Here is a 25,000-nt window from a genome sequence, read left to right on the forward strand (position 1 = left end):
CATTTAAATTCTTAATAGTGAATAGCGAATCAATTCAGAATATTTTTTCCTGTTGATAATCCTGATTTTGTTTTTTTCTATTATGGTTTGGATATTAAGGGGAAAAAAATATTCTTGACCGAATTTTTTTCTAGTATGAATTCGTAAACTAATATGTAATTAGTATACGAATGTATTAAAGACTTTTCTTTATAAACGTTTTGTTACAAAATCCATTCCATACAGGAGAATAATAGAGACACATAGAGCATGTATTTATGTGTGAAATACACAAGTGAAGATTTTTTTCAATTTGTTTTTATTTCTGAGGAGATTCCAATGTTCTAATTCCTGTGTGTGGCGGGTGGGCTGCTTGCAACTGCAACGTCAGATAATGGGATATAAAAAGTACAGCTTTGGGATTAGCTCGATAGTAGTTTATTGAATTTCGTAGGCAGTATTCCACGTTTATTTACGAGTCAACGTTGTTACATTCATCAATTTATCTAATATCTAATCACAAAATTATCCACATATTCTTACAACAAATACATTTATTCTCTGACAATGGTAATGTAAGGAGAGGGGCAGAGGTTGGATTATTTTATTTTGTAATAGATTTTGGGAACTTTGTTGTATCTGGGGAAACTGTCATTGACATTATCCTTACTGAGGGGCCCAACATCTAAAAGTAAACAAAGCCCCAGAGTGAGCATGTCGACATAGTCTATGTGATGGCTGCGTTTTCCCGTATAAAGAGAATTAAATAATCAGTTGGTAATGGAGGATAAATATGTACGGCGAATATAAACATGAGTTGGCTATTGATTTACATCCATATTAATATATTATTTGTTTTCTTCTGCAATACACCAAATGATGGAAAACACGGAGACTTGTCGAGGATTTCTATAATTGTTTACATCCGCCGCTCAGGTCAAAAGGTCAGAGAAAACGTGGGTCGTGTATCTGCGGCGTAGGGGTAACTCGCCTTATTCCTGTGGGAGACAGAAAAACAAAACAAAAAACAAAGACACAATATTAGTTTTCATCATTCAAAAAAGGAGAAAATGCGATTAATTATGACTACCATTTGATGCATGCAACACTTGAGTATTTATATGAATGGATTTCGGCAACGTAAATAACAATGGTTTTTTTTACTCCTGAACAATGTTTGTTTAATTCAGACAGGCAGGCGTGCGTGAAGTTAATTAAGTATACTACATTGCGTTCCATCGATTGCGAAGATTACTTTCTGGCTTGTCAAGAGGCTGCTACGCCTGGATCATCAATTATTCATTATTTATTCATGACTGTTGAACAGTGTTATTGCTTTCACTCTCTGCTACTCATTCTCTCTCTCTCTCTCTCTCTCTCTCTCTCTCTCTCTCTCTCTCTCTCTCTCTCTCTCTCTCTCTCTCTCTCTCTCTCTCTCTCTCGCTCTCTCTCTCTCGCTCTCTCTCTCTGTCCCACCTCTTTCATCCACTTACATTATAAGTGATTCACTTCTTTTCGGGTCCGGGGAACCAGCCAGAGCAGGCCTCAACAGCGATCTGGCAGGCAGAGGCAAGGGCCTTGCTGGGTTCGTAGACTGCAAGAGAGAAAAGTGAGATATTATGTAAATATTGATGAATAATGACTGTCACTTGCTTTCGCTTATTGTAACGATGTGTATGCATGCGTGAATTAACGAACCATGTGTGTGTGTGTGTGTGTGTGTGTGTGTGTGTGTGCATGTGTGTGTGCGTGCGTGCGTGTGTGTGTGTGTGTTTGTGTGTGTATGCGTGTGTGTGTATGTATGTGTGTGCATGCGTGCGTGCGTGCGTGCATGTGTATGTGTGTGTATGTGTGTGTTTGTGTGTGTGTGTGTGTATGTGTGTGTGTGAGTGTGTGTGTGTGTGTGTTTGTGTGTGTGTGTGTGTATGTGTGTATGTGTGTGTGTGGGTGTGCGTTTGTGTGTGTGTGCGTGTGTGTGTGTGTATGCATTTACATATGTATTTTCACATATGTCTTTTAATATGTTGCCTAATCTTTAAGCAGATATATGATTACATAGAAATCACCTGTAAGACGCATAAAATACCTATAATCTTAAACGTCTCTACCTAATACAGCAACCCTGTACACCTACACATCCAAAACCCTGCATACAAAATAAATACGTCGACATCTGTGCGCCAATCATGCCGGGTGATTCGCCAATACCGAATCCGTGAACCAAAGCTTCCTCCGGGACGAGTCTACGCCTGTGATCCGTCCCTTTATCACCCCCCTGGGCCACAGCTGTTCTCACGTAAAGGCGGGTCTTCGGTGGGTCTTCTCCCAAAGGCCGGATTATCTTCCGCCGTGCCACCGTCTGGGATCACCTTTTCTCATTCCACTTCTATCCACTTGCCGCCTCGGCGTGGATTCGATAAACTTCCCATTTGAATTCGCCGCGCGCCGTCCGCAGCGCTGGTGCTCGACCTGGCTTTAAGGCACTCCTGTTTTTAAGCATTTCCATCTACCAAACAATTCATAAATTCCACCTGTTTTATGGTCCACGTGTTCACCAGCTGGTGCCACCTCTCCCTTCCATGAACACACCACCTGGAGCTGTCTCCTTCCAGCTCTTCTTAAACCATCTGTGTGATGACTATAAATTCGGGTTGGATTATGGCGCGACAGTTATGAGTTGAGGGGATGCCTCGACACGGGACTCGCGAGATAATGTGGTGATAACGCAGCGGAAAAAGGGGGAAGGAGAGAAGACAAAGAGGGTTGGAAGCAAAGGAAGCACGAAGAAAAAAGGAAAAGAGAAGAAAGGAAGTGTAAATAAAAAAAAATATTGGAATAAGAAAATTTGGGAAAAGGGAAGAAGTGGCGTAAGAAACGTGGAACAAAAAAGAAAACGTGAGGGAAGGAGAAAGGAAGAAAAATAACGAGGGCTGGAAATAAATGAAGCGCGAGGAAAAAAGAGAAAGAAAGGAAGTGGGAACAAGGAAAATTGAGAATTAGTAGAATCACTAAAAATGAATAAAACAAAGTAAAATACGCAAACAACGTAAATAGAAAATACAATTTTGCGGTGTTAAGACAGCAAAATCATTAAGGGTGGAAATGAATAAGGGAAAATAATGACAAAAACAGGGGGGGGGGGGCACGTACTCATCACCAGCGTCATTATCACTAACGACACAACACGAGATTCCACAGCAAAGCCTTCTAATCGTCTCTCCTTCATCTTCACTTCCACATCCTTTCTTCTGTTTATCCATCTATCTGTCATTTCTATTTAACCAATTACTGCCTATAGATATATATCTTTACACCTGTATACCTATACCCATGTAAGGTATATCTGTACACCTGTAGCTTCCCGTAACAGTATATCTCTCTCTATCAAAGACATCAGAGGATGATGCTAACATGGAAAGTCATCTTCCCCCCACACCTATTTAACACAGGTCGTTGGAGTCGCCAAGTTAAATGACCTGTCTAGGTGTTGGGGGGGGGGGGGGGGGATATTAAAATTTAGGCCTTGTTTGAGGGGAAAATGGGGTTAGCGGCGAGGGGGGGGAGTGGATTTCTCTCTCCTTCTTCTCGTTATTATATCTTCGGTAGGAGATTGGTTGGGGAGGAAAATGAGGGGGATTCCGAGAGTGAGGTAGAAAAGAAAAGGAGATAAAGTGAGAGACACTAAGAGGGAGAACGAGAGAGGGAGAAAAGAGATGGAGAGAGAGAGAGAGAGGGAGAGGAGAGATGGAGAGAGAGAGATAGAGAGAGGAAGAGGAGAGATGGAGAGAGAGAGAGAGAGAGAGAGAGAGAGAGAGAGAGAGAGAGAGAGAGAGAGAGAGAGAGAGAGAGAGAGAGAGAGAGAGAGAGAGAGAGAGAGGCAAATAGACAAACAGGCAACAGATAGACAGAGACAGACAGAACCTTCACCTCAGACAGCGACAAAGAAAGAGACAGACATACAGAGAGAGACAGAAAGAAACTGAGAGAGAGAGAGAGGGAGAGACGAGAGTTCTGAAGAATGGGAGAGAGGGCGAGAATGTGAAACAAGCTCGGAAGATGTATAGGAATGCCATGGACACGAGAAAGGCCAATTAAAGGGGAAGAAGGGAGCGTTAAATAATTTAGAAATAGAGAAAACCCGTGGAAGAAGAGACATGGGAAGTAATATCGTATCAAATTAATGATGTTTATCAACGGAGAACGTTATGAATAGCAGGATTTTGATAAACAGAGGAGAGAAAGAGCACAGTGAACAGGACTCAGAAAGGGAGACGAGATTAGATATATGAAAGAGCGTAAATCAGATGTTTCTTTTATTTTCAGTTTTTTTTTCAGTTTTTTTTTTTTGTTTTACGAAGATGGAGGAGATGACATTTCGGATAAAGAGGGATTTGTTGATATACGGAGAGGGAATTAAAGGATAAGCGTAACGATGAGACGAGTAATAACAATAAATATTGGAAGAGATCATAAACGGGGATACAAATTAAAAGAGAAAGGAGATACAACATGTCTTTATGCGATCTTTTTTTATGAAAAAAAGGGGGAAAGGAGGGGAAAAAAGAAGAAAATAATAAATAAATAGGGTTGAAGTGCGAGATTAATTTTCCCTCTATCAGATATGGTAATAAACGTAGATTATGCAAGGAGAGTGTGGAGAGAGTTGCTAAAGTAGATTGCCATGTAAATTTACCTCACATTCCCGTCGTGTGTCTACTCTGCATCAACCAGACTCACCCCATCTATCGCAAATGACCTAACTATCCTCCGAACCATCGTCAATCACCAACATATTTCGCATTTTCACACAATAGCTACCAGGAAATCATAATCAGCGCCTTATCCGCTGCCTCCTCCGCCGTCTCTATCAATCTACCACATCTACCACAAAACCACATCATCCCCTAATCACACAGCAGTCACACTTAAACCCCACACACTTGCCCACACTCACCACTCACACCTTTCGTCCCCTCGCCCATGCGGTCCACTCAGCCCCTTCTCCACCTCCTATCCACCTATACATATCTGTCCCCCACACACTCACCTCCTCCACTTTTTATCCCTCCCCTTTCCCGCAACCCCTTCTCTCCCCCTTCAACAACCCTAGTACCTCCCTCACTCCCTTCCACAACCCCTTCCCCCCCCTCTCACCCCTTCCCCCTCCCTCCTCGCCCCACTCACCAGCATCTCCACCGGAGCGCTTGCCGAAGATGGATCCATTGAAGGGGGGTTTCCTGTAGCCGGCGGCCACGGGCTCGGTGAACACGGCCAGGACGACGAGGACGAGGGCGACGGCCAGCACAACTCGGGCTTGAACGGACATTCTGCGGGGAGAGAGAGGAGGGAGTGAGAGTGGGTGTGAGAGGGGTTGGGAAGAAGGGGAGAGGTTGGGAAGGAGTGAGAGGGGTTGGGAGGGAGGGGAGGGGGTGAGAGTGGGTGTGAGAGGGGTTGGGAGGAAGGGGAGGGGGTGAGAGTGGGTGTGAGAGGGGTTGGGAGGGAGTGAGAGGGGTTGGGAGGGAGTGAGAGGGGTTGGGAGGGAGGAGAGAGAGTGAGAGTGGGTGTGAGAGGGGTTGGGAGGAAGGGAAGGGGTTGGGAGGAAGGGGAGGGGGTGAGAGTGGGTGTGAGAGGGGTTGGGAGGAAGGGGAGGAGGTGAGAGTGGTTAGTGCGGGAGGTGGAGGATGATGGAGAGAGGGGGAGTGGGTGAAGGAGAGTGGAGGGGAAAGAGGGTGAGGGAGAGTGGTTAGTTTGGGATGAAAGGTGAGGAAGAGAGGGAGAGAGGTAGAATGGTCAATTATGAAAGAGTTCGGAGAAGGATATGACACACGACAAATAATAACAATGATAGTGATAATAATAGCGTCCATCACTAAGCGCCATACGTTAGTGATTACACTCATAATGATACAAATAAGGATAAAACTACCATAATAATTACGTTAATGATGATGATAATAAAACATGAATATAACAAGATGATAAAAGTTAATAAAAACAATAATAATGATAATAATAATAATAATAATGAAGATAATAATAATAGTAACAATAATACCAACAGCAATAATAGTAACAGCAATACCAGCAGTGGCATCTTCAAAGGGCACAGGGAATCCAAATGAGGCCGACCCGAAGCCCCGCCGATGCAGAAATCATGGCCGTGGGCGAGGACACCCCGAGGCAAACCCAGTGTTGACTCCCCTGAGGCTATGAGCTTTCCATCGGACTACGTTCCCGCAAATAATACCTAGGCCGCAAAGACGGGTTTTCTAGGGGACCCGTAAAGTAATATGGACTTTGTGGCACCTGTGTGGAAGGTGTGGAATTCAGGTTTTGGTTTGAATATTTCTTTTTCCTTTTGAGTGGGATGATTTTGATATTTGTTTTCTCAATGCTTTAAGATAAAGGTGCATATATATATATTGTTACTGATTTGTTTATTTCTACATCCTGGCAAGAACTTTCATGTTGTGCTTGCCATGCTAATCAGACGATGCTATATGTAGATACTGAAATGAGCTAGGGAAATATCGGCATGTCAATTCCAAGACATGTGTACACTAAACAATACATTTGATTTTTGTTGCTACAATAAAAAGGTCATGAAATATTCTGATGAAAAACACTTCTGTTATTTGGTGTATTTTTCGAGTGCACTGCAACTTCTCTGGAATAGTAAGTAGTACAGGACGAGAGCGCTCATGTAACTTTCCTGTTTTTATTTCCACCACTACAAACTATAGCCTTGCCGCTTGTATAGCACAGAAATAAAATATAACGGCTTAAAATTTGGCAATAAATGCAGATCCTTTTTTGGAAGGATCTGCTAAGGACAATTAATGAGGCCATCTTTTGTCTTTGGTTTTTGGGTCTTCGAGAGCGAGAGCGAGAGCAAGAGAGAGAGAGAGAGAGAGAGAGAGAGAGAGAGAGAGAGAGAGAGAGAGAGAAAGAGAGAGAGAGAGAGAGAGAGAGAGAGAGAGAGAGAGAGAGAGAGAGAGAGAGAGAGAGAGAGAGAGAGAGAGAGAGAGAGTGAGTGAGTGAGTCCCTTGCATAATGGCGTGGGAGCAAAGAGACTGAAATGGGTCTTAAGGGAGAGGATCTTCCCAATATTTGAGAGTGCTTACGCTCTCCCTCTCCCCTCTCCCTTCCTTCCTCTCCCTGACTCCCCCTCCCCCTCCCTCTCTCTCCCCTCCTCCTTCCTTCATCTCCCTTTCTCCCCCTCCCCCTTCCCGTCTCCATTTCGCCCCTGGGATGTGAGATTGGATGAATATTCGCTCAAAAGACCCCGTTGGCCTTAGTGACAATACTCAACTGGTGTTTACAGAAAAACAGTTAAATAGTCTTATTTCTTCTCAACCTTGATTCTACCTTACTCCTCCTAAATTCCAATATTTGTTTTTTTCTAGAATATTTAGAATGACATAAAAAAATCTTTGTAATTATCTCTAAGCCGAATATAACTAATTTCAAAATCAAATGCGTATGCCAGACTTTCTAAACGAGTTAGAATCATACGGAACGGTGGTCACGAAAGCTGTAGTACTATCACTGAGGATTTTACACATGAATAGAAATTAATTTAGCAGGATGTTCTCCTTACCTCACTACCCCCACGAGGACAATGAAGCGTCTTCTCCTTTCTTTTTTTTTAGTGGAAATAACAATAGTCAAGGATTTCTGAAGGAGATTGTGGCTTGTGGGTGCAGCTCGTCATGTTATGAAATAGATTTTCCTTTTTTTCCCACTCGCCTTTCTCTTACCACATTTTAGAATGGTGTGGGGGAGGGGTCTCAAAGGAAGACAAGGGCTTTCATCTCGTAACTAAATCATCTTCTATACAAATATACAGAAGAACTAGTTGTGTTGGCAAAGCTGATGAACTGGCACATGTGGTCATAGTTATTTTGGACTGTATCTGTGAATTATATGTCCGTATATACATATATGAGTGTTGCAGGAGATCTATGTATGTTTGTACTATATGTATGTGTTCTCGCCCAAGGATTAGCTAATATCACTCACTCGGTCTGTCCTCCCTTATGACGTGTGCTGAGCAAGAAGTGACGGGATCCATCTCAAATGTCAGCTTCCGTTTCACTGTGCCAGTTCCCCTAATAGCAATGAAGATGGCAGCGGGGGTTTTGTATTCTGTTTTGTTGTGTGTGTGTGTTTGGGGGGGGGGGGGGCTTGCTTTGTTTGTAGATACACATTAACGCACTTACATGTACATAACACATACAAACACAAACACATAAATACAAACAACAACAAAGAACCCCTCTCCACATACAAACAACACCTCCCCCCCCTCTCCACACACACACCTCAAATCAACAACAGAGGCCCTTCACACGCAACACCCAATTCCCGATGCCCACGCTTGAATGAACGCCCGGCCACCCTGAACGGAGATGGGAATGAGACATAGCGATATTTTCAATCGAGAATAGTTACCCCCGGAGATCCAGTCAATTCGAAGCTTCGTGGTGGACTAGCTTTAAAAAACACGAGGTGGTTCGGTGGCGTTCGAACGTTAAACGAAACAGTTGAAGTTTCTTGTGCGTCGAGTGATGGGTCTCGACTGGACGAGGGTGTGTGAGGGCCGTGGATTAGCGTTTGAATGGTATGTACGCGTATTCTGGATGAAGGCACCACAGACTACCGGTTTCATGGCTGCAACAGTCGAAGTGAAAGAGATTTTAGATTCAAAGGAAGGCCCGGACCGCCTTTATTATTTGTGCTTTATTTGCTTATTTATTTACTGATCTATTTATTTCACCGCACTCGCTCAACCAACTAATATCTGTATCTGAAGAATCCATCTAACGGAACTCAGTTGACTGTAATCCCGTGTACACATGTGTGTGAATATTTAGGTTAACGTTCATGTACACAGATGTGTGTGAATATGCATGCGTTTGTACATGTAACATCATCTGACTGCACGTATACATAACGTTTTAATTACACATTGCATCACCACAGACATTTATTCCACAGGATCATAGACGCGCTGTGGAGCTTGCATTAACAACCACACTAATAATTCACGTAATGGAACCATCCCCGCGGAAAGTGACAATGGGATCGAAAGATATCATAGAACGGGGAGGAAAAGTGCTAAAGGGTTTACGAGGTCTGTGGGAAGTAGAAGAGAGGGGGGTGAGGGAGGGGAGGCAAGAGAAATTCAAAGGTAAATAGGTACATAGACAGGGGAAGGAAGAAAAAGACCAGTATGAATGAAGATTCTAAAATAAGCTTAAGACAAAGGTGCCACCGTTACGGCTAAGGCTGTTGATATATATGGTAAAGTTTTCGATTTTGAATGTCTGCTACATCTTTCATAACCATAACAATACTTGTACTCCGGTCACATTTTGAGAGAGAGAAAGAAAGGAGGCGAGAGGCAAGTAGAAAATAAATTAAAGAGAGGGAGAGACAGAGAGAGAGAGAGAGAGAGAGAGAGAGAGAGAGAGAGAGAGAGAGAGAGAGAGAGAGAGAGAGGGAGAGAGAGAGAGAGAGAGAGATAGAGAGAGAGAGAGAGAGAGAGAGAGAGAGAGAGAAAGGAGGTGAGAGAAGTAAAGAGAGAAAGGAGGCGAGAGACAAGTATAGAAAAAAGTAGAGAGAGAGAGAGAGAGAGAGAGAGAGAGAGAGAGAGAGAGAGAGAGAGAGAGAGAGAGAGAGAGAGAGAGAAAGAAAGATAGAGAAAGAGAGAGAGAGTGAGAGAGAGAGAGAGAGAGAGAGAGAGAGAGAGAGAGAGAGAGAGAGAGAGAGAGAGAGAGAGAGAGAGAGAGAGAGAATTACCAAAGTATATGCATTACGAAATAAGTGATGAAGACATGAAACGGTTTTTGCCTCAGTCCAATCTAATGAGATCAAACTTTGGAAGCGCTCATGAATAAATCAAGCTCCACATACGCCTTAAGTGTGCTTCCGTATAAACTAGAGTGGATATTGTATGTATATGAATAGTTATAAGCAATGTAAGTATATATGCATATATATATTTAGATTTGTGTGTGTGTGTGTGTGTGTGTGTGTGTGTGTGTGTGTGTGTGTGTGTGTGTATGTTGTGTGTGTGTGTGTGTGTGTGTGTATTAGCATTGATATTAGAAATGAATCCACGAGAAAGTTGCGTAACTCCCACGGGATGCTCGCAACACACCCGAAGTTGGAACAGTGACGCTCGTCCCAGAGGACTGAGAGTTTGCCTTCGTCAGAAACTCATTCGAAGAGACTTTAGGGCCACTGTGCAAGGACCTCGCTCTTACCTTACGGCGGACAGGGAAGGGGAAGGGAGTCTCCTTCAGGAATCTTTTCTTCAGAAGATAGGGAAGGTAAGCCTCCCTCAGGAATCTCACTCCAAGAGATAAAAAAAGGCAAGAATCTTTCAGGAATGTTTACTCCAAGAGATAAAAAGGGCACCATTACTTCAGGGTTCTGCTGTGGAAGCGCCAGACGCAAGACTTCTTCACCTAACTTGAGACCAGGAAAAGAGAAGACAAGTTTCCTATCAAGTAACTCAAGTTCAGGAAAAAAGAAACATGCTACTTCTTCAGGCACTTTTGCTTCAGGAAAAAAAAAGAAACTTAGACTCGTTTAGTTACTCCGACTTCAGGAAAGAAAAGAAAGTTATTGAGACTCCGACAGGTATCTTTAGTTCAGGGTTTTGTTATGGAGGTGTTGGACGCGGCGCCTGAGTTGCAAGAAGTTCCCTTTCATGTCGTAACTTTAGGACAAAAAAATGTGGTTTCTTTGTTTAAATTTCCTTTTTCTTCTGTTCCCTTCTTACTCTCTTTCTCATCTTATCCTGTAGGTGTTTTTCCCTCCTAACCACGCAGTCATTATGTTTTTTACGATGCTAGTTTACTTTACAGGAGGGAAAACAACTCTGACTAAGAAGAAGAAGGAAAAGGAAATTAACAGCCCCTTTGATGTTCGAAGGAGGCTGAGGAAGGAAAAACGGCATCCCATCCCACTGAATCTTCGAAGTTATATTCCCGTGAAACGCCAGGCCTCGTACGGTTTCCACTGAACTTGCACACAGAACACCTATCGTGAAGAGCGATTGATTGTCAAATGTGTAAAGAAGATGGCCTTCGCCTGTTTGTGTTATGCTGTAAACTAGATTGAATGGTTTTCGTCATATTTTCTTACTTTGTTAATCTTTGTTATAAGATGGATATACAGACTGAGAAAGAGAGAATACGAAAATGGAGGAAAAGTGAAGAGAGATAAAGAAATAAAGCGAGAAAGAAAGAGAGAGAGAGAGAGAGAGAGAGAGAGAGAGAGAGAGAGAGAGAGAGAGAGAGAGAGAGAGAGAAAGGGAACAACGCAGAAAGGGACAAAAAAGAAAAAAATGAAAAAAACGAAACACGGACAAAGTAATCCAATAAACATAAGGAAAATCTCACTCCGCCTCAGTCGAATATCGCAACGCCATCTGGCCGAAGACGTTTTAACTATACCGACTTTGATGTCAATGAAGTGCAACCATGGTAAGATTATTTTTTTCCCTTCTCTCTTTTCTCTCCTTTTTTTCTTGTCCCGATTTGATATGATGAAGATGAAGCCGGAAGAAAAAAGAGAAAGAGAGGGGAGAAAAAAGAGCAAGGTGAGGGCAAGGGAGGAGTGGAGGGGTAAGGGTAGGGTAAGGGTGGGATGGGTAGGGGTATATGATAGGAGACAGGGGGGGGGGGGTTGGGAGGAGGTAGTAGTAGGGTAAGGTTGTAGCGGGGAGGGGAAGGGGGGGGGAGGGAATGCAGAAAAGGCTCTAGTCTATAAGTGATGAGGACGAGATCGAGGATGACATACCCTGGAGGGTGAGGTAGAGTGAGAGTAAGATAGGGGAGGGTTTGGAGAGCACACTCCAACAAGAGAGAGAGAGAGAGAGAGAGAGAGAGAGAGAGAGAGAGAGAGAGAGAGAGAGAGAGAGAGAGAGAGAGAGAGGGAGAGAGAGAAATATATACATATATATATATAGAGAGAGAGAGAGACAGACAGAGACAGAGACAGAGAGACAGAAATAGATAAAGAATAAACAACAACGAAATGAGACAGGAAATTAAAGGAAATGATAAAGGACAAACAGGATAAGGTAATGGAAAGAATGCAAAATCAACAAGGGAAACGACTGAAGTTTGTCCAACAGATAAGGATTGAGCGGTCGGAGGCGCGAGGCACTCTGGGCATCGAGAACAAACTCACTTGAGGAGCTCCGGTAATATGCTCTCTCTCTCTCTGCCTCTCTTTTTCTCTCTCTTTCCCTGTCTCTCTTTTTCTCTTTATGTCTCTGCCTCTCTTTTTCTCTCTCTTTCCCTGTCTCTCTTTTTCTCTTTATGTCTCTGCCTCTCTTTTTCTCTCTATTTCTTTGTCTCTCTCTCTCTCTTTCTCTCCTTCCCTATTTTGTTAGTGAGAAAAGCACATTTATTGGAGACATTATACAGTATAACTAACGAAGCCTCTTTACGGCAACTTTACGTTTCTCTTGCCCCCTATACATATAAGGTGGTAAATCCCTTGACGGCAACAAACACTTTGAGGTTTAATATCAAAATCATGTAAATTACATTTATTACTAAACCTGCCAGAAGTCTGCTCCGTTTTCATTACGCGTTCCTTTTAATCGGACACTTAACTAATTTAACGGACGCATAGTGGCGTTAAAGTCCATTTATATGGATTTACACAAAACTCATATACGTTTAATGGTCTTAACTTTTAAAATAAATTGTGTTTTTCCTCTTTATGATGCAGCGGAATATCTTGAGTACACATGCATGTATATCTCATATCAACCAATCAATCAGTCTATCTATCTCTCTATCCTTTCGTTGTTATCACCGTATTTATCTAGTATCTTGCTGATGATATTCGACTGTAGCCAGAATACAATAGCGTCTTAAAGTTAAAGGAAAATAGAACTCCTCGTTTGTAAGGCTTAGCAGTATAAGACCTTGTTATCCGGTCCGTTCTTATTCGCTGAAGACAGATAACATTGCACACTATTTCCGTAACGAGAATCTTGGTTTAAGGAAACATCGACGAAACTCAATCAAATGAAGCTCGCGTTTGCCAAGACGATTCTCGATTTGGTAATTGGTCTAAACGAATTCTTGTTTAATCTCTTTCTCAGACTATTTGCACGGGGATGGATGGTGATAAGAATGTGAAAAGGGATAGACAGGGCTTAGTTTATACGCGGTTGATAACAAGTAAAATCCTTCGCAATCTGCAGTCCCGCTGAATCGAAGACGAAGTATATCAGAGACCGTCTATTAATTCATCCTGCGACGCCGGGAGAGATGGTCCTTGGTTTCCATCTATCGAGGCCGTGAGTCTGTCTTTGAAAGAAATCTATATTTTTACATTTAGATCGGCTGTGATAGGCGAATATATTAATAACCAACAAATCCATATTTCTCGATTTGTTTCTTTCTGCAGGTCAGGCTACTGGATGCAAGAGATAAATGCATTAGCATGTATTATATATTATTCATGTATAACTCATCGCTTACGTACGTCATTCCTGAGGGGAGATACGTTAGCCTGGCTATGTGGCTTGCACTAACATCCTGACCACAGACTTCTCGTCACAGTACGACCTCCTTCCACATCGTTCAGAGAATCCTTCTGGTTGTTCTATCTCCTCGTTGTATTGCATCTCGTCGGCGTTTGTTCCCGAGAACACTAGCTAACGAGACAGCGATACCATGCACTTTCATCCGGCTTAAATCTCCCAGTTAGGGTCTTTACGTCGTTTCCGAACAATCTGCAGCTATCCGTTCGGTCTTAGCTCTTGTTGTGTAGAGCTAACGACCATTTTCGGACACCCCGGAGAATACCGCTTCCACGACCATCCTCAACCTAATGGTCTCTCGAAACCAAATATGACAACACAGGGAATGACCTCAGCGCCTAAGAGCCTTCCTCATGACGGCAGCTGAGGTCACCGACGGGAGGTGTTTCATAACCGTAACGGGGAGAGCAGTGTATCGGTCGCATATCATTTTAACTGTATTTTTTTATTAGAAGTAAGCGCCTTGGGATGTTTCCGGTACATTACAGTGCGAGTGTGTGTTTCGCTTACGGAGATATGGGTTGATGAGGAAAAAGCGATGTAAAAAAGGGGGAAAAGGAGAAGGAGAAAATAGTGCAGAAGGCAGATATAAATATATAATAAGAGAGAGAGAGAGAGAGAGAGAGAGAGAGAGAGAGAGAGAGAGAGAGAGAGAGAGAGAGAAAGAGAGAGAGAGAGAGAGAGAGAGAGAAAGAGAGAGAGAGAGAGAGAGAGAGAGAGAGAGAGAGAGAGAGAGAGAGAGAAAGAGAGAGAGAGAGAGAGAGAGAGAGAAAGAGAGAGAGAGAGAGAGAGAGAGAGAGAGAGAGAGAGAGAGAGAGAGAGAGAAAGAGAGAGAGAGAGAGAGAGAGAGAGAGAGAGAAAGAGAGAGAGAGAGAGAGAGAGAGAGAGAGAGAGAGAGAGAGAGAGAGAGAGAGAGAGAGAGAAAGAGAGAGAGAGAGAGAGAGAGAGAGAGAGAGAGAGAGAGAGAGAGAGAGAGATTAATATTATTATTACTCTTATCATCACCAACAGCACCACTCTTCTAAACCAAATATAATTCACTCCATTTTCTTTCGCGACTTCCACCCGGCCCATTCACATTTACTTTTCAACAGTAAATGTTTGCCAAATCCGTTTAGTTTCAGCGATGCTGAAGCCCAAAGTATTTACCTCTTAAGAAATATATCTTTTACTAAATTAGATCCTTTTGTGTGAATTCGAGTGACCCGAATGGCTTCAGTGGTTTCTGACATTAGGCAAATTTATTTTTTACCTTTTTTAAGATTCTTGATGACTTCTCCTTTGCGTTTTTCCTTCCAGAATTCCGGTTTTCCTGATGAGGAGAGAGGAAAATCAACAGTCTTACGCCGATGACAAACAATCCAGAGCAAAAAGGTGTGAGTGAGGGGGGGGGGGGCTGGGGGGGGGCTGTCAGGAGACTTAATTTTCATTGGCTTCGCTTGGGCATTTCATTAAAGTTTATGAGGTTTGAGATTTTCGGCAGAATGGGCGTCTTATCGCATTGAGTTACGTGGGATGAAAGCAGGGGAGAGAGAGAAGAGGGGAGGAGAGAGAGAGAGAGAGAGAGAGCGAGAGAGAGAGAGAGAGAGAGGAGAGAGATAGATCGATAGATAGATAGATAGATAGAGAGAGAGAGAGAGAGAGAGAGAGAGAGAGAGAGAGAGAGAGACAGACAGACAGACAGACAGACAGACAACCAGACAGACTAACAGACAGATAATAATAAACAATTTTTTAAAGATAGAAACAAAGAGAGATGGACATGGAATTAGAGAGAGAAAGAGAGATAAACAGAGAGATAAACAGAGAAATAAAGAGAACCAAGAGGACAAATCTCGAGCCAGTGTCTGCCCCTCTCTGCTCATGTTCCCAAAGGACTCGGCAAACTTTATGTCACTTTATTCACCCGTATGATAGTTCAAAGCTCATTAGTCATTTCCTTCCTGCGAGTAATTCCAGTTTGCAAAGAAGGGATGAGAGAGAGAGAAAGAGAGAGAGAGAGAGAGAGAGAGAGAGAGAGAGAGAGAGAGAGAGAGAGAGAGAGAGAGAGAGAGAGAGAGAGAGAGAGAAAGAAAGAGAGAGAGAGAGAGAGAGAAAGAAAGAGATAGATAGATAGATAGATAGATAGATAGAGAGAGAGAGAGAGAGAGAGAGAGAGAGAGATAGAGATAGAGATAGAGATAGAGATAGAGAGAGAAAGAGAGAGAGAGAGAGAGAGAGAGAGAGAGAGAGAGAGAGAGAGAGAGAGAGCGGAATAAGATGAGAAAAGAAGAAAGAAGAAGAAGAGGAAGAAGAAAACTCGTGATGAAAACCAAAATTAATCAAATCCCAAGCTGGCTCAAGCAAAGCTATTTAACGGGACATGTTCTGAACTCCCGCGAGCTGTGAGGTTATAAGTATTAGATAAGTTAGGACAAGTTAATGCAAGTTTTACCCCGTTAGTGTTAGTTATAAGTCGAGGCGGATTTAGCAGAGGGAATTAGCCTTCGCTTCTCTTGGATTTGATCAAGCGCGTTAATTCGCAACTTGTTTACGAAGCCAGAACGGACGGATTCGGACACACTAAGAATCGGATTTAAAAGTTTCGTTTCCGATTTTTTTTTTTTTTTTTTTTTTTTTTTTTTGGAACCGGTTCGGCGCCGCGTGAATAACTTGTCACAAACCTTTCAAAGTATCAGTGAATCCTCTTTTCCAGCTGGTTTCTTTGGAGAATTATATAGTTTTGAGCTATCTTTAGAATGTGTAACTTAACTCAGACGTTTATACTTTTTTTTTCTTCTATACGTTGATGTAAACACTGAAACAGCAGCACACGCACACACACACACACACACAAACACTCACACACACACATGCACGCACACACACACACACGCACACACACACACACACACATACACACACACACACGCACACACACACACACACACACACACACACCGCCTCCCGTGATCCCCTGCCCAAGCATTGTAGCGAAGAGACAATGGGTCGTCAACATCACCTGTTGCATGCAAGAAGGTTGGCTTAGATTATTTTTATCTTTATTTCGCGTTTTCTTTTGTCTCTCCTTTGCCATATTTGTTTTTCTTTTTCTTTTCTTTTCTTTTCGGGTTAGATGAATCGAGATTTTTAAAGAATTATGGATAGGAAATACAAATAGATAGAAGGACAGGGGGGGGGGATAAATCAATAGATAGATGGGTAGATATATAAAGGAGATGAAAAAAGTACGTACTGTTTCGTGATAAGCATCTTCCTTGACGAAGGAATCGGGATTAAAATAATAAAGAAATAAAAAAGAAGAGAAGAAAAAGGGGAAAAAGAAAATAGAAATAGAAAAAAAAGAAACAAAAACCGACCTAAAAGAACAAAAAAAAAAAAAAAAAAGGGGCTAAAGATTGAAAAGGAGAGAGAAATCAACCAGTCCCTCATCAACGGGTCTTTACGTTGCTGGCTTCAAAGACCCGGATTTACGTGTCAGCCTGAACGTTTTCCATCAGTGTTTCCGGGGATCTGAACGTTTAATGTATGTCGCCTTGATCACCAATATTGTTTTTTTGTTGTTGTTGTTGTTTTGTTTTTCATTTTCATTCTTTCCTTTTTCCGATTGGGAGGGATTGCGATCAACCGCGCGTAGTTTAAGGTTTGTTTGTGTTTGTGTGGAAATGTGTGTGATTTTTTTGTGTGTAGGCGTGGGCGTGTGCGTTTTGTTTTTTTAATTGTCATTATGTGTGGTCCTATTTTTGTGTTTATTTGCGCGTGTATACGATTTCTATGTGTATTTGCCCTAACATATAATTTTGTGTGCTTGCGTGTGTGCATATGTGCGTGTATGCATGTGGATGCGTGTGAACGTATATGAATGTGCTTCAGGTGTATGTATGTATGTGCCCTCACGCGTGTATATGTATGTGTGCATGTGTGCCTTCATGCAAGCACTCGCATATCATCAGAGGTATTGTAATTAGGTTCCCCGTTAAGTGAGCAGCAACAGTCGCGCCAAAGCTCCTCTGGAAACGTCGACGCAGGTTAGGCAAGCACAAGCAAAATTGTTTCTTGCAATACGCTGAGGAAGCCGCGTCGACGTGAGGGTCATGGGGAAAGTCGCGGAACGAAAGAGAGAAGTAGAACAGAGGAGAGAAGAAAAGGGGGGGGGGGGGAGGAGAAGAGGAAAGGGGAGAAGAGGAGAGAAGAGGAGAGAAGAGGAGAGAAGAGGAAAGAAGAGCAGCTAAGAAGAGAAGAGCAGAGAAGACGAGAGAAGAGGAGAGGAAAGGAGAGGAGAGAAGAAGAGAGGGGAGGAGAGGAGAGGAGAGAAGAGCTCAGAAGAGAAGAGGAGAGAAGAGGAGAGAAGAGGAGAGAAGAGGAGAGGAGTTGAAAGGAGAGATGAGAAGAGGAGAGAAAAGGAGAGAAGATACGGAAAGAGAAGAGGAGAGGGGAGGAGAGGAGAGAAGAGAAGAGCAATTTGTATAAGTGTCAGAAGAGAGGAGAGGAAGTAGAAGAGCAGTTAAAGTGAAAAGATGATTGAGAGGAAGAATGGAATAAATAAGAAGAAACGGAAAAAAAGTGAGAGAGAGAGAAGATAAAGTGAGAGAGAGAGAAGAGAAAGTGCGAGAGAGAATAAAAAGTGAGAGAGAGATAGACGAGAAAGTGAGAGAGAGAGAAGAGATATTGAGAAAAAGAGTTTTGAGCTAAGATACAGCGGAGCAATATCGTTCAGCAAGACAAAACAAAAAGTTTGGGAGATAATACACCCTTAGAACTTAGACTCTGTTTATATACGCAAGCCAGATATTGTGATTCAGTGGGATAGAGGATATCCGTCGCTATCTTTATAATCAGGCGATATAACGACCAGGAGGGATCATAACAGTAAATAAATAATTATAAAGGAATAAATAAATTAATAAAAAAAGAGTGAAAAAACATAGGAAGACAAAAAAAAAAAAAAAAAAAAAAAAACCTCACAAGACACGAAAATATCTACGGAATAACAACTACAAACAAAAGAGACAAAAGCCAACAAACAAACAAACAAACAAACAAACGAAAATACGAACTAACGACGTAGCGATGCCCGTCAACGGATGACCGGGGAAACTTAATCGAAATAAACTCAACTTGGACCGGAGTTGCTAATCCCTCCGGCCATTACGTTTTATTCTCCGGGATTACAGCAAAGTGCCGCTTCGAACTACAGCTTAATTTGAAATCTGAGAAGTAATTGCTCGGGCGGAGAATTTGTTGCGTTTGATATCATCTCCGGTGACTTGCCTGCACGTCATGAGCGGGGGGGGGGGGGGGGGGGGGGGAGGAGAGGGAGAGATGAGGGATGAGAGAGAGGGGAGGGAGAGGAGGGGAGGAGAGGTAGGAGGGGGAGGAGGGAGAGGGAGAGGGGAGGGGAGGAGGGGAGGAGAGGTAGGAGGGGAATGAGGGAGAGGGAGAGGGAGAGCGAGAGGTGGGGAGGAGGGAGAGGGAGAGGTGAAGAGGAAAGGGAGAAGGGTGGAGAAATGAGGAGGGAGAGGAAGGAGAGGGATGGGATAGGGGGGTGGATAGGAAAAGAGAGGAGGGAAAAGATGAGGATAAGGGAGGAGTAGGGAGGACGAGATAAAAGAGGGGGAAAGGGGGAGGGAGAGGTGGAGGATACGATGAAAGGGAGAATAAGGGTGGAGGAGAGAGATGAGACAGATATGGCGTGAGTGAGGGCGATAAGAGAGAGGGAGGGCGGAGTGGTGGGGAGTGGGTGAGGGAGAAGGGGAGGAAGGAGAGGGAGTGGTGAGGGAGAGGTGGGGAGGAGAAAGATGAAAACGAGGATGACGGAGAGGGAGGAGAGAAGGAAAGAAAGAGAAAGAGAGGGGGAGAGAGAGAGAGAAAGAGAGAGAGAGAGAGAGAGAGAGAGAGAGAGAGAGAGAGAGAGAGAGAGAGAGAGAGAGAGAGAGAGAGAGAGAGAGAGAGAGAGAGAGAGAGAATAGTATTAAGGAACATGAGAAAGAGAAAGACAAAAAACAGAGACACGGGGATAAAAGAACCCTATCCTGCAGTTCGACCGCACGACACAAAGAGTAAAAGCCAAGTTCATCTCGAGACCCGAACCACCCGCGGCCGCCCACCCGGACTCACGACCAGATAAAGAATTCGCCCGGAAGACAAGAATCGACGGGAAGACCGCAACGTGACTTCGTGATGATTGGGAAACGAGGGTATTTGGTAATGAATTTAAATGCAGTTGGGGCCGCGAACAGCACGCACACAAGCATGCCTGCACAAGAAGAATACGCACACTATACTCAAACTATTAAATTATTTAGCGCAGGAAGGTGGAGGGCCATCGCGGGTCGGGGAAGCTCTCGTGTGTTAATGAGCAACAGCCTTGTTAACATGCCTTGGAACTCCGCTGCTACGGTCTTGTTGAGGAGAAAATACGGCAAGTTGCAAACTTTAGGACATTTCTTGATAATGAGGACTTCGCGGGGAAAAATAGCGTAAGCTTGGAAGGGTAAGAAATAAAAGTTATTTTATAAAAATAGGGAAACATGTGGGAGAAGATAGATATATGTTAAAGAGAGGAGACAGTTTTTTCCCCCCCTTTATTTATCTTTTTTTTCTGTGTTCTGTTTTTATCACTTCTTTTCTTGTAAAGACACAATGTCCTTCCCGCCCTGTTAGCTCTCGGCCGGCCATCCTCTTAATGCCGCCACTTAAGGTACAATCTTGACACTTACCTCCTTCTGTCTCCTTCCTTTTATTTTATTTTCCTTTACGCATTCCTTAATGACAAACCACTTTTACCGCTTTTACCAAGATAAAGGAAAGAAAACAAACTCTACGCGCCGCTTTGTTTTTTACCCCTTCTGTACTATCCCTATTTCTCTGCGTCATTAATCCCCGTCCACTTTTCCCTTCCCTTGACTCGCCCTCCCTTTGCCTAGACTCCCCCTCCCTCCCTCCCTCCCTCCCTCCCTCCCTCCCTCCCTCCCTTTTGGTGAAGCCGTGTTGACTCACACAACACCCATTTAGCTAGACATACATGTGCTATTAACTACTAGTACTTATGTTACCTCCTAGCTTCTCCCTTCCTCCTCCCTTTCCCCTTGAACCTCCCGCCGCTCCTTCACTCGTTACCTCAGGCAACGCAGCGAAAGGGCCTGGTGGCTTTCTCCATCGCTCTCCTGAAGGAAGACGGGTTGGCTGTCGTGGGTGAATCTTTGTCTCTGTATCTATCTATCTATCTATGGTTTTATGTAGCTATCTATCTGCCTATCTATTTATCTATATATATCTATCTGTCCATCTATCTATCTATCTGTTTATTTCTATGCGCATCTTTTATTCCAATTTGTTTGGTTTTGTTGATGCCAATCACAAAACAAGTGTTTCTGCTTTGCTTTCAATATTTACATACATCTATGAATACGTAATACTGGGAGAAAAGCCCACAGTATATAAAGATGATGGTTTCAACGAACGATAAAAATCACCATTATCATAGACATTACCACTGAGTATCATCACTATCATGTGGGTTCTCTATCAAAACCTGATCGGGAGATGATTTGCCTTGACACACACGCAAAAAAAGAAGAGAAACAAAAGCGAAATCAAGTCCCAAAGTCGAATAGGATCCAAACCGCTTTTGTAGGATTTAATTTCAGGATTGGAGTAGGGAGAGATTGTTCTTTGTCTGATCTTTGAATTGGATTATATTGTTTCGCGTCTTTTCATCTCATTCAGTTGGACAACGCCATTATGTTCGGGGCCCGTGTGACGCTATTACATTCTCTTTGATCAGCTCTGTTTCATATTGATCGTTTAAAACAATCATCCTGTCTGTTTGTTTGTCTATCAGTTTTGATTTTTTTTTTCTTTCTAAATTGCATGGGCCAATTCTAAAACGCTTTTCTCATTTTATGTAAATGATATAGCTGAACCAATTATATAACATCATTACTGAATATCTCATTGTTTATTTTGTTAATTTTAGCGAGGCAGCGCAGGTGTCATGGCAACACTATTTTGTAAATGAAAACGTCGTAACAGGCCGTAGAGTTTATTCCGCTTGCATCACAGCTCTTCTGACAGATCATCCTAAATGGTTAAAACAGATAATGAGTTGAAATTTAATGAAAAGCAAATATTTCAGAAGTGATTGCCTCTCACACGTAAGATATACGAATATTACGTGTATGTGTTTTACAATCATGAATATTTTACTTGGGCCCTATTATAGAAAAGATGAAAAAGTGTATGAATCTGCGTTAAAAGATATTTCAAACTTTCATAGCCAGACTCGAGGTAATGTCCTTTTTATATTCCCCTCATCCAGCGCCACCACATCCCTCTTGAGTTACGAAGGTCGACTTTAAAACGGATGATTAATACGACAAACGTCCTTAAGGCAAAATGACGTTTAGCACTCTCTGATGTCGTGCAAATCCCGTTACCTCCCCGGCTGACAACAGACGTTTAGGCGTGTTAGCTCTGGGATGTATATTTCTCTCTCTCTCTCTCTCTCTCTCTCTCTCTCTCTCTCTCTCTCTCTCTCTCTCTCTCTCTCTCTCTCTCTCTCTCTCTCAGTCTATCCATTCACCTCTATCTGTCTATCAATCAATCTATCTCTTCTTTCTCTCTCTCTCTCCCTTTCTCTCCATCAAAGGCAAGGAAATTTCGTGTTTATGCTTGTATCTCAGGATTAACTGGGACCGGAAGAATGTTTTACTTACTCAGCGTGTTTTCCAAGAATGGTGGGCGAAGAGGAAGAGGGAAGGAGAGAGAAAAAGAAAGAGAATGGGAGGAAGAAGAGGAAGAAGGAAGGAAAGAGAAAAAGAAAGAGAATGGGAGGAAGAAGAGGAAGAAGGGAGGAGAGAGAAATAGAAAGTGAATGGGAGGAAGAGGAGGAAGAAGGGAGGGGAGAGAAAAAGAAAGTGAATGGGAGGAAGAAGAGGAAGAAAGAAGGAGAGGGAAAAAGTGAGAGAATGGGAGGAAGATGGAAGGAGAGAGAAAAAGAAAGAGAATAGGAGGAAGAAAAGCAAGGAAAAGTTTGAAAGAGGAAGAAAAAGAGATGGAAGACGTGTGTGTGTGTGGGGGGGGGGGGGGGGGCTAAAGCGAGCAAATGGAAGAAATGAAAGAGAAAAACGTGAGAAAAATCTGAGAAAAATCAAGACCAGGTGTTGGAAATGGAAGGAGAAGAGGGGAAGATGAAGATTAGAAGCGGAAGAAGTGGAAGGGTTTAACGTAAAATAACGGAAGAAAAGGAAGAGGGAAATATAAAAATAAAGAAGAAAGATAGAAAAAATGTATAGAGAAGAGTGGAAGCTGAAGAAAAGAGCCGGAAAGGGAAGAAGGGATAAAAACGAAGAAAAGATGGAAGGAGTGAAAGACCGAGAAAAGAAAGGAGAAGCAAAATGGAAAGAGTTGGAAGGAGAGAGAGAAAGAAGTAGGACAAGAGATAGAAGATGAAGCAAGGGGGAGTGAGAGGTGAAGGGAATAAAAGCGAAAGAGGAACGAAGTGGCAAGTGATAGGGGGGACACAGAAAGAAATGGATATAGAGGAAAAGAGAAAGTGTCAAGGTAACAGGCATGGAGCAAAAAGAAAGAAAGAGAGAGAGAGAAAAAAAATAACAGTAATAAAATCTGAAACAAAGACAGACGAAGAGGAACGAGGGTAGGGGAAGAAGAAAACAGAAAAATTATTTTATTGCTATGGAAGAGAAACATCGAGTAGGAACTAGGAAACAAAGAGAAATTTACTGTATAAGATAAGGGAACGGGGAAGTTTTCAGCAAAGAAAATACTGCTGTTACTTGCGTTTGTTCCTGCAGGGTAATGAAATATAACCAATTGGTCGTTAGATTTGAAAGAACCAAAGAAAAAAAAAAACATACACATACAAATCTAATTAAGTGCAGCTCCTTGTAGAAAATAAAATATATGTACTGAAGTAAAGATAATAGGAAATATCCATTTTCTCTATAGTGGTTATATTCCTATAAAGTTATGTTCATTCGCTTGGCCACATGAATACATTACCTAAAACTATGAACTTCAATTAAACATTGGTTATGTAATCTGTCATTTGAACTACGAAGCATACTTTCATTTTCTTTTGCCTTTGGGTTACCGGACGAACAGACGGGCAACCGGTAAAACACACAAACGTTCTTTTTTGCTGTGTTTTGTTCTCTCTTTCTTTTCTCTTCTCCTCCCCCCCATCTCTCTTCCCTTCTTTCTTTTTCCAACTAAGATCCGGTCACAAAGTCAATTCGTGTTTGGTTGGCAACACTGTCCTTGGTGCTCAAGCGACAATGGAGTGACAAAGTTCAGTTCGCACGCCCTGTGTCTCTTTCATTCTTTTTATGACCTTCTTTAACATCCTAATCAAAGGCCTGATTGCACTGGCACCCTGATGGGGGAATTGCACCAGGCCATTGCAATCGGATCCTTTCAATTTCGGATCCAAGAGTAAAGCAGAGGATCGACCTGAGAACAGATTGAGTGTAAAGTGCAATGCAAGGAAGCCCTATTACAGAAATATGCTGAAATATCTTGATATATTAATATACTGAATATATTGATATACTGATATAATGATATACTGGATAGATTGATATACTGACATAGCGATATACTAAATTGATATGAGTGCATTCTAAGCGAGTGCACAGTACAGTACAATCCATACCAAGTACAGAGATGTACACTGGAATGTTTTAATTTTTTTATGTGAACCTCTTTGCCTGTTGAAGTTATCTGTGTCGCTTGCTGTTCTGAGTGTGAACCTTATTGGACAATTTATCGTTACAGTCTATACTATTGATTGAATGACTGGCAGATGTGACTGTATCAGTGAAGTGCATTTCCAGACGGGTAAGTGCAGGAAATTCAACCTGTTATATTTATTTCCTATCTATCTATCTGTCTGTCTAAATGTATATATTTTGATATAGAAGTCATTAGAGGCAAGAAGTTGAGGGGGAGAAGTAGAAGAGGAAGAAGATAAATGAGGAGGAAAGGGAGAAGAAGAGGAAGAAGAAAATAAAGGGAGGAAGAAGAACAGCAAGAAGAACAAGATGTAGTAGTAGAAGAAAAAGAAAATAAACAAAAAAAAAATGGAAAAGAAAATAAACTTATGCATTTCATCGACATTTAAAAAGGTAATTTAAGAATTTCCAGAGAACGCGATGGAGCAAGTGAAAGAGAGAAGAAATGTGTTTGAATTAAAAGTTTTAAACGATTTTTGTTTTCCTTTTTTTTCCTATATTGTCCTTTCACTTATTCGCTGATCATATTAGGCATCTTCTTTCATCAAATCGTAACTTTGCAGAAAATAGTTTTAGTCAATATTTAATTTCCTTAACGAGCGTCCGCGCGCTTGAAGAAACTTAGATTTATGGAGTAAAATATGACAGGTAAGATGAAGAGAATAATGAGGATAACACAACTAACACT

General features: G+C 42.3%; 1 protein-coding gene across 1 annotated transcript in view; it reads right to left on the reverse strand.

The window, feature by feature from the left end:
• Positions 1-394: 394 nt before the first annotated feature.
• The window catches only part of LOC125028967 (FMRFamide-related neuropeptides-like), a 38,739-nt gene continuing 14,133 nt past the window's right edge, over positions 395-25,000 (reverse strand). The window contains exons 2-4 of the mRNA XM_047618634.1: positions 5,164-5,306; positions 1,473-1,573; positions 395-977 (exon numbers count right to left, since the gene is read on the reverse strand). Of these exons, the coding sequence (XP_047474590.1) occupies positions 1,485-1,573; positions 5,164-5,305 (231 nt within the window). The 5' untranslated portion in view covers position 5,306 and the 3' untranslated portion in view covers positions 395-977; positions 1,473-1,484. The remainder of the gene's footprint in view (positions 978-1,472; positions 1,574-5,163; positions 5,307-25,000) is intronic.

Source organism: Penaeus chinensis, chromosome 9 (genome assembly GCF_019202785.1).
Source record: "Penaeus chinensis breed Huanghai No. 1 chromosome 9, ASM1920278v2, whole genome shotgun sequence".
Taxonomy (NCBI): domain Eukaryota; kingdom Metazoa; phylum Arthropoda; class Malacostraca; order Decapoda; family Penaeidae; genus Penaeus; species Penaeus chinensis.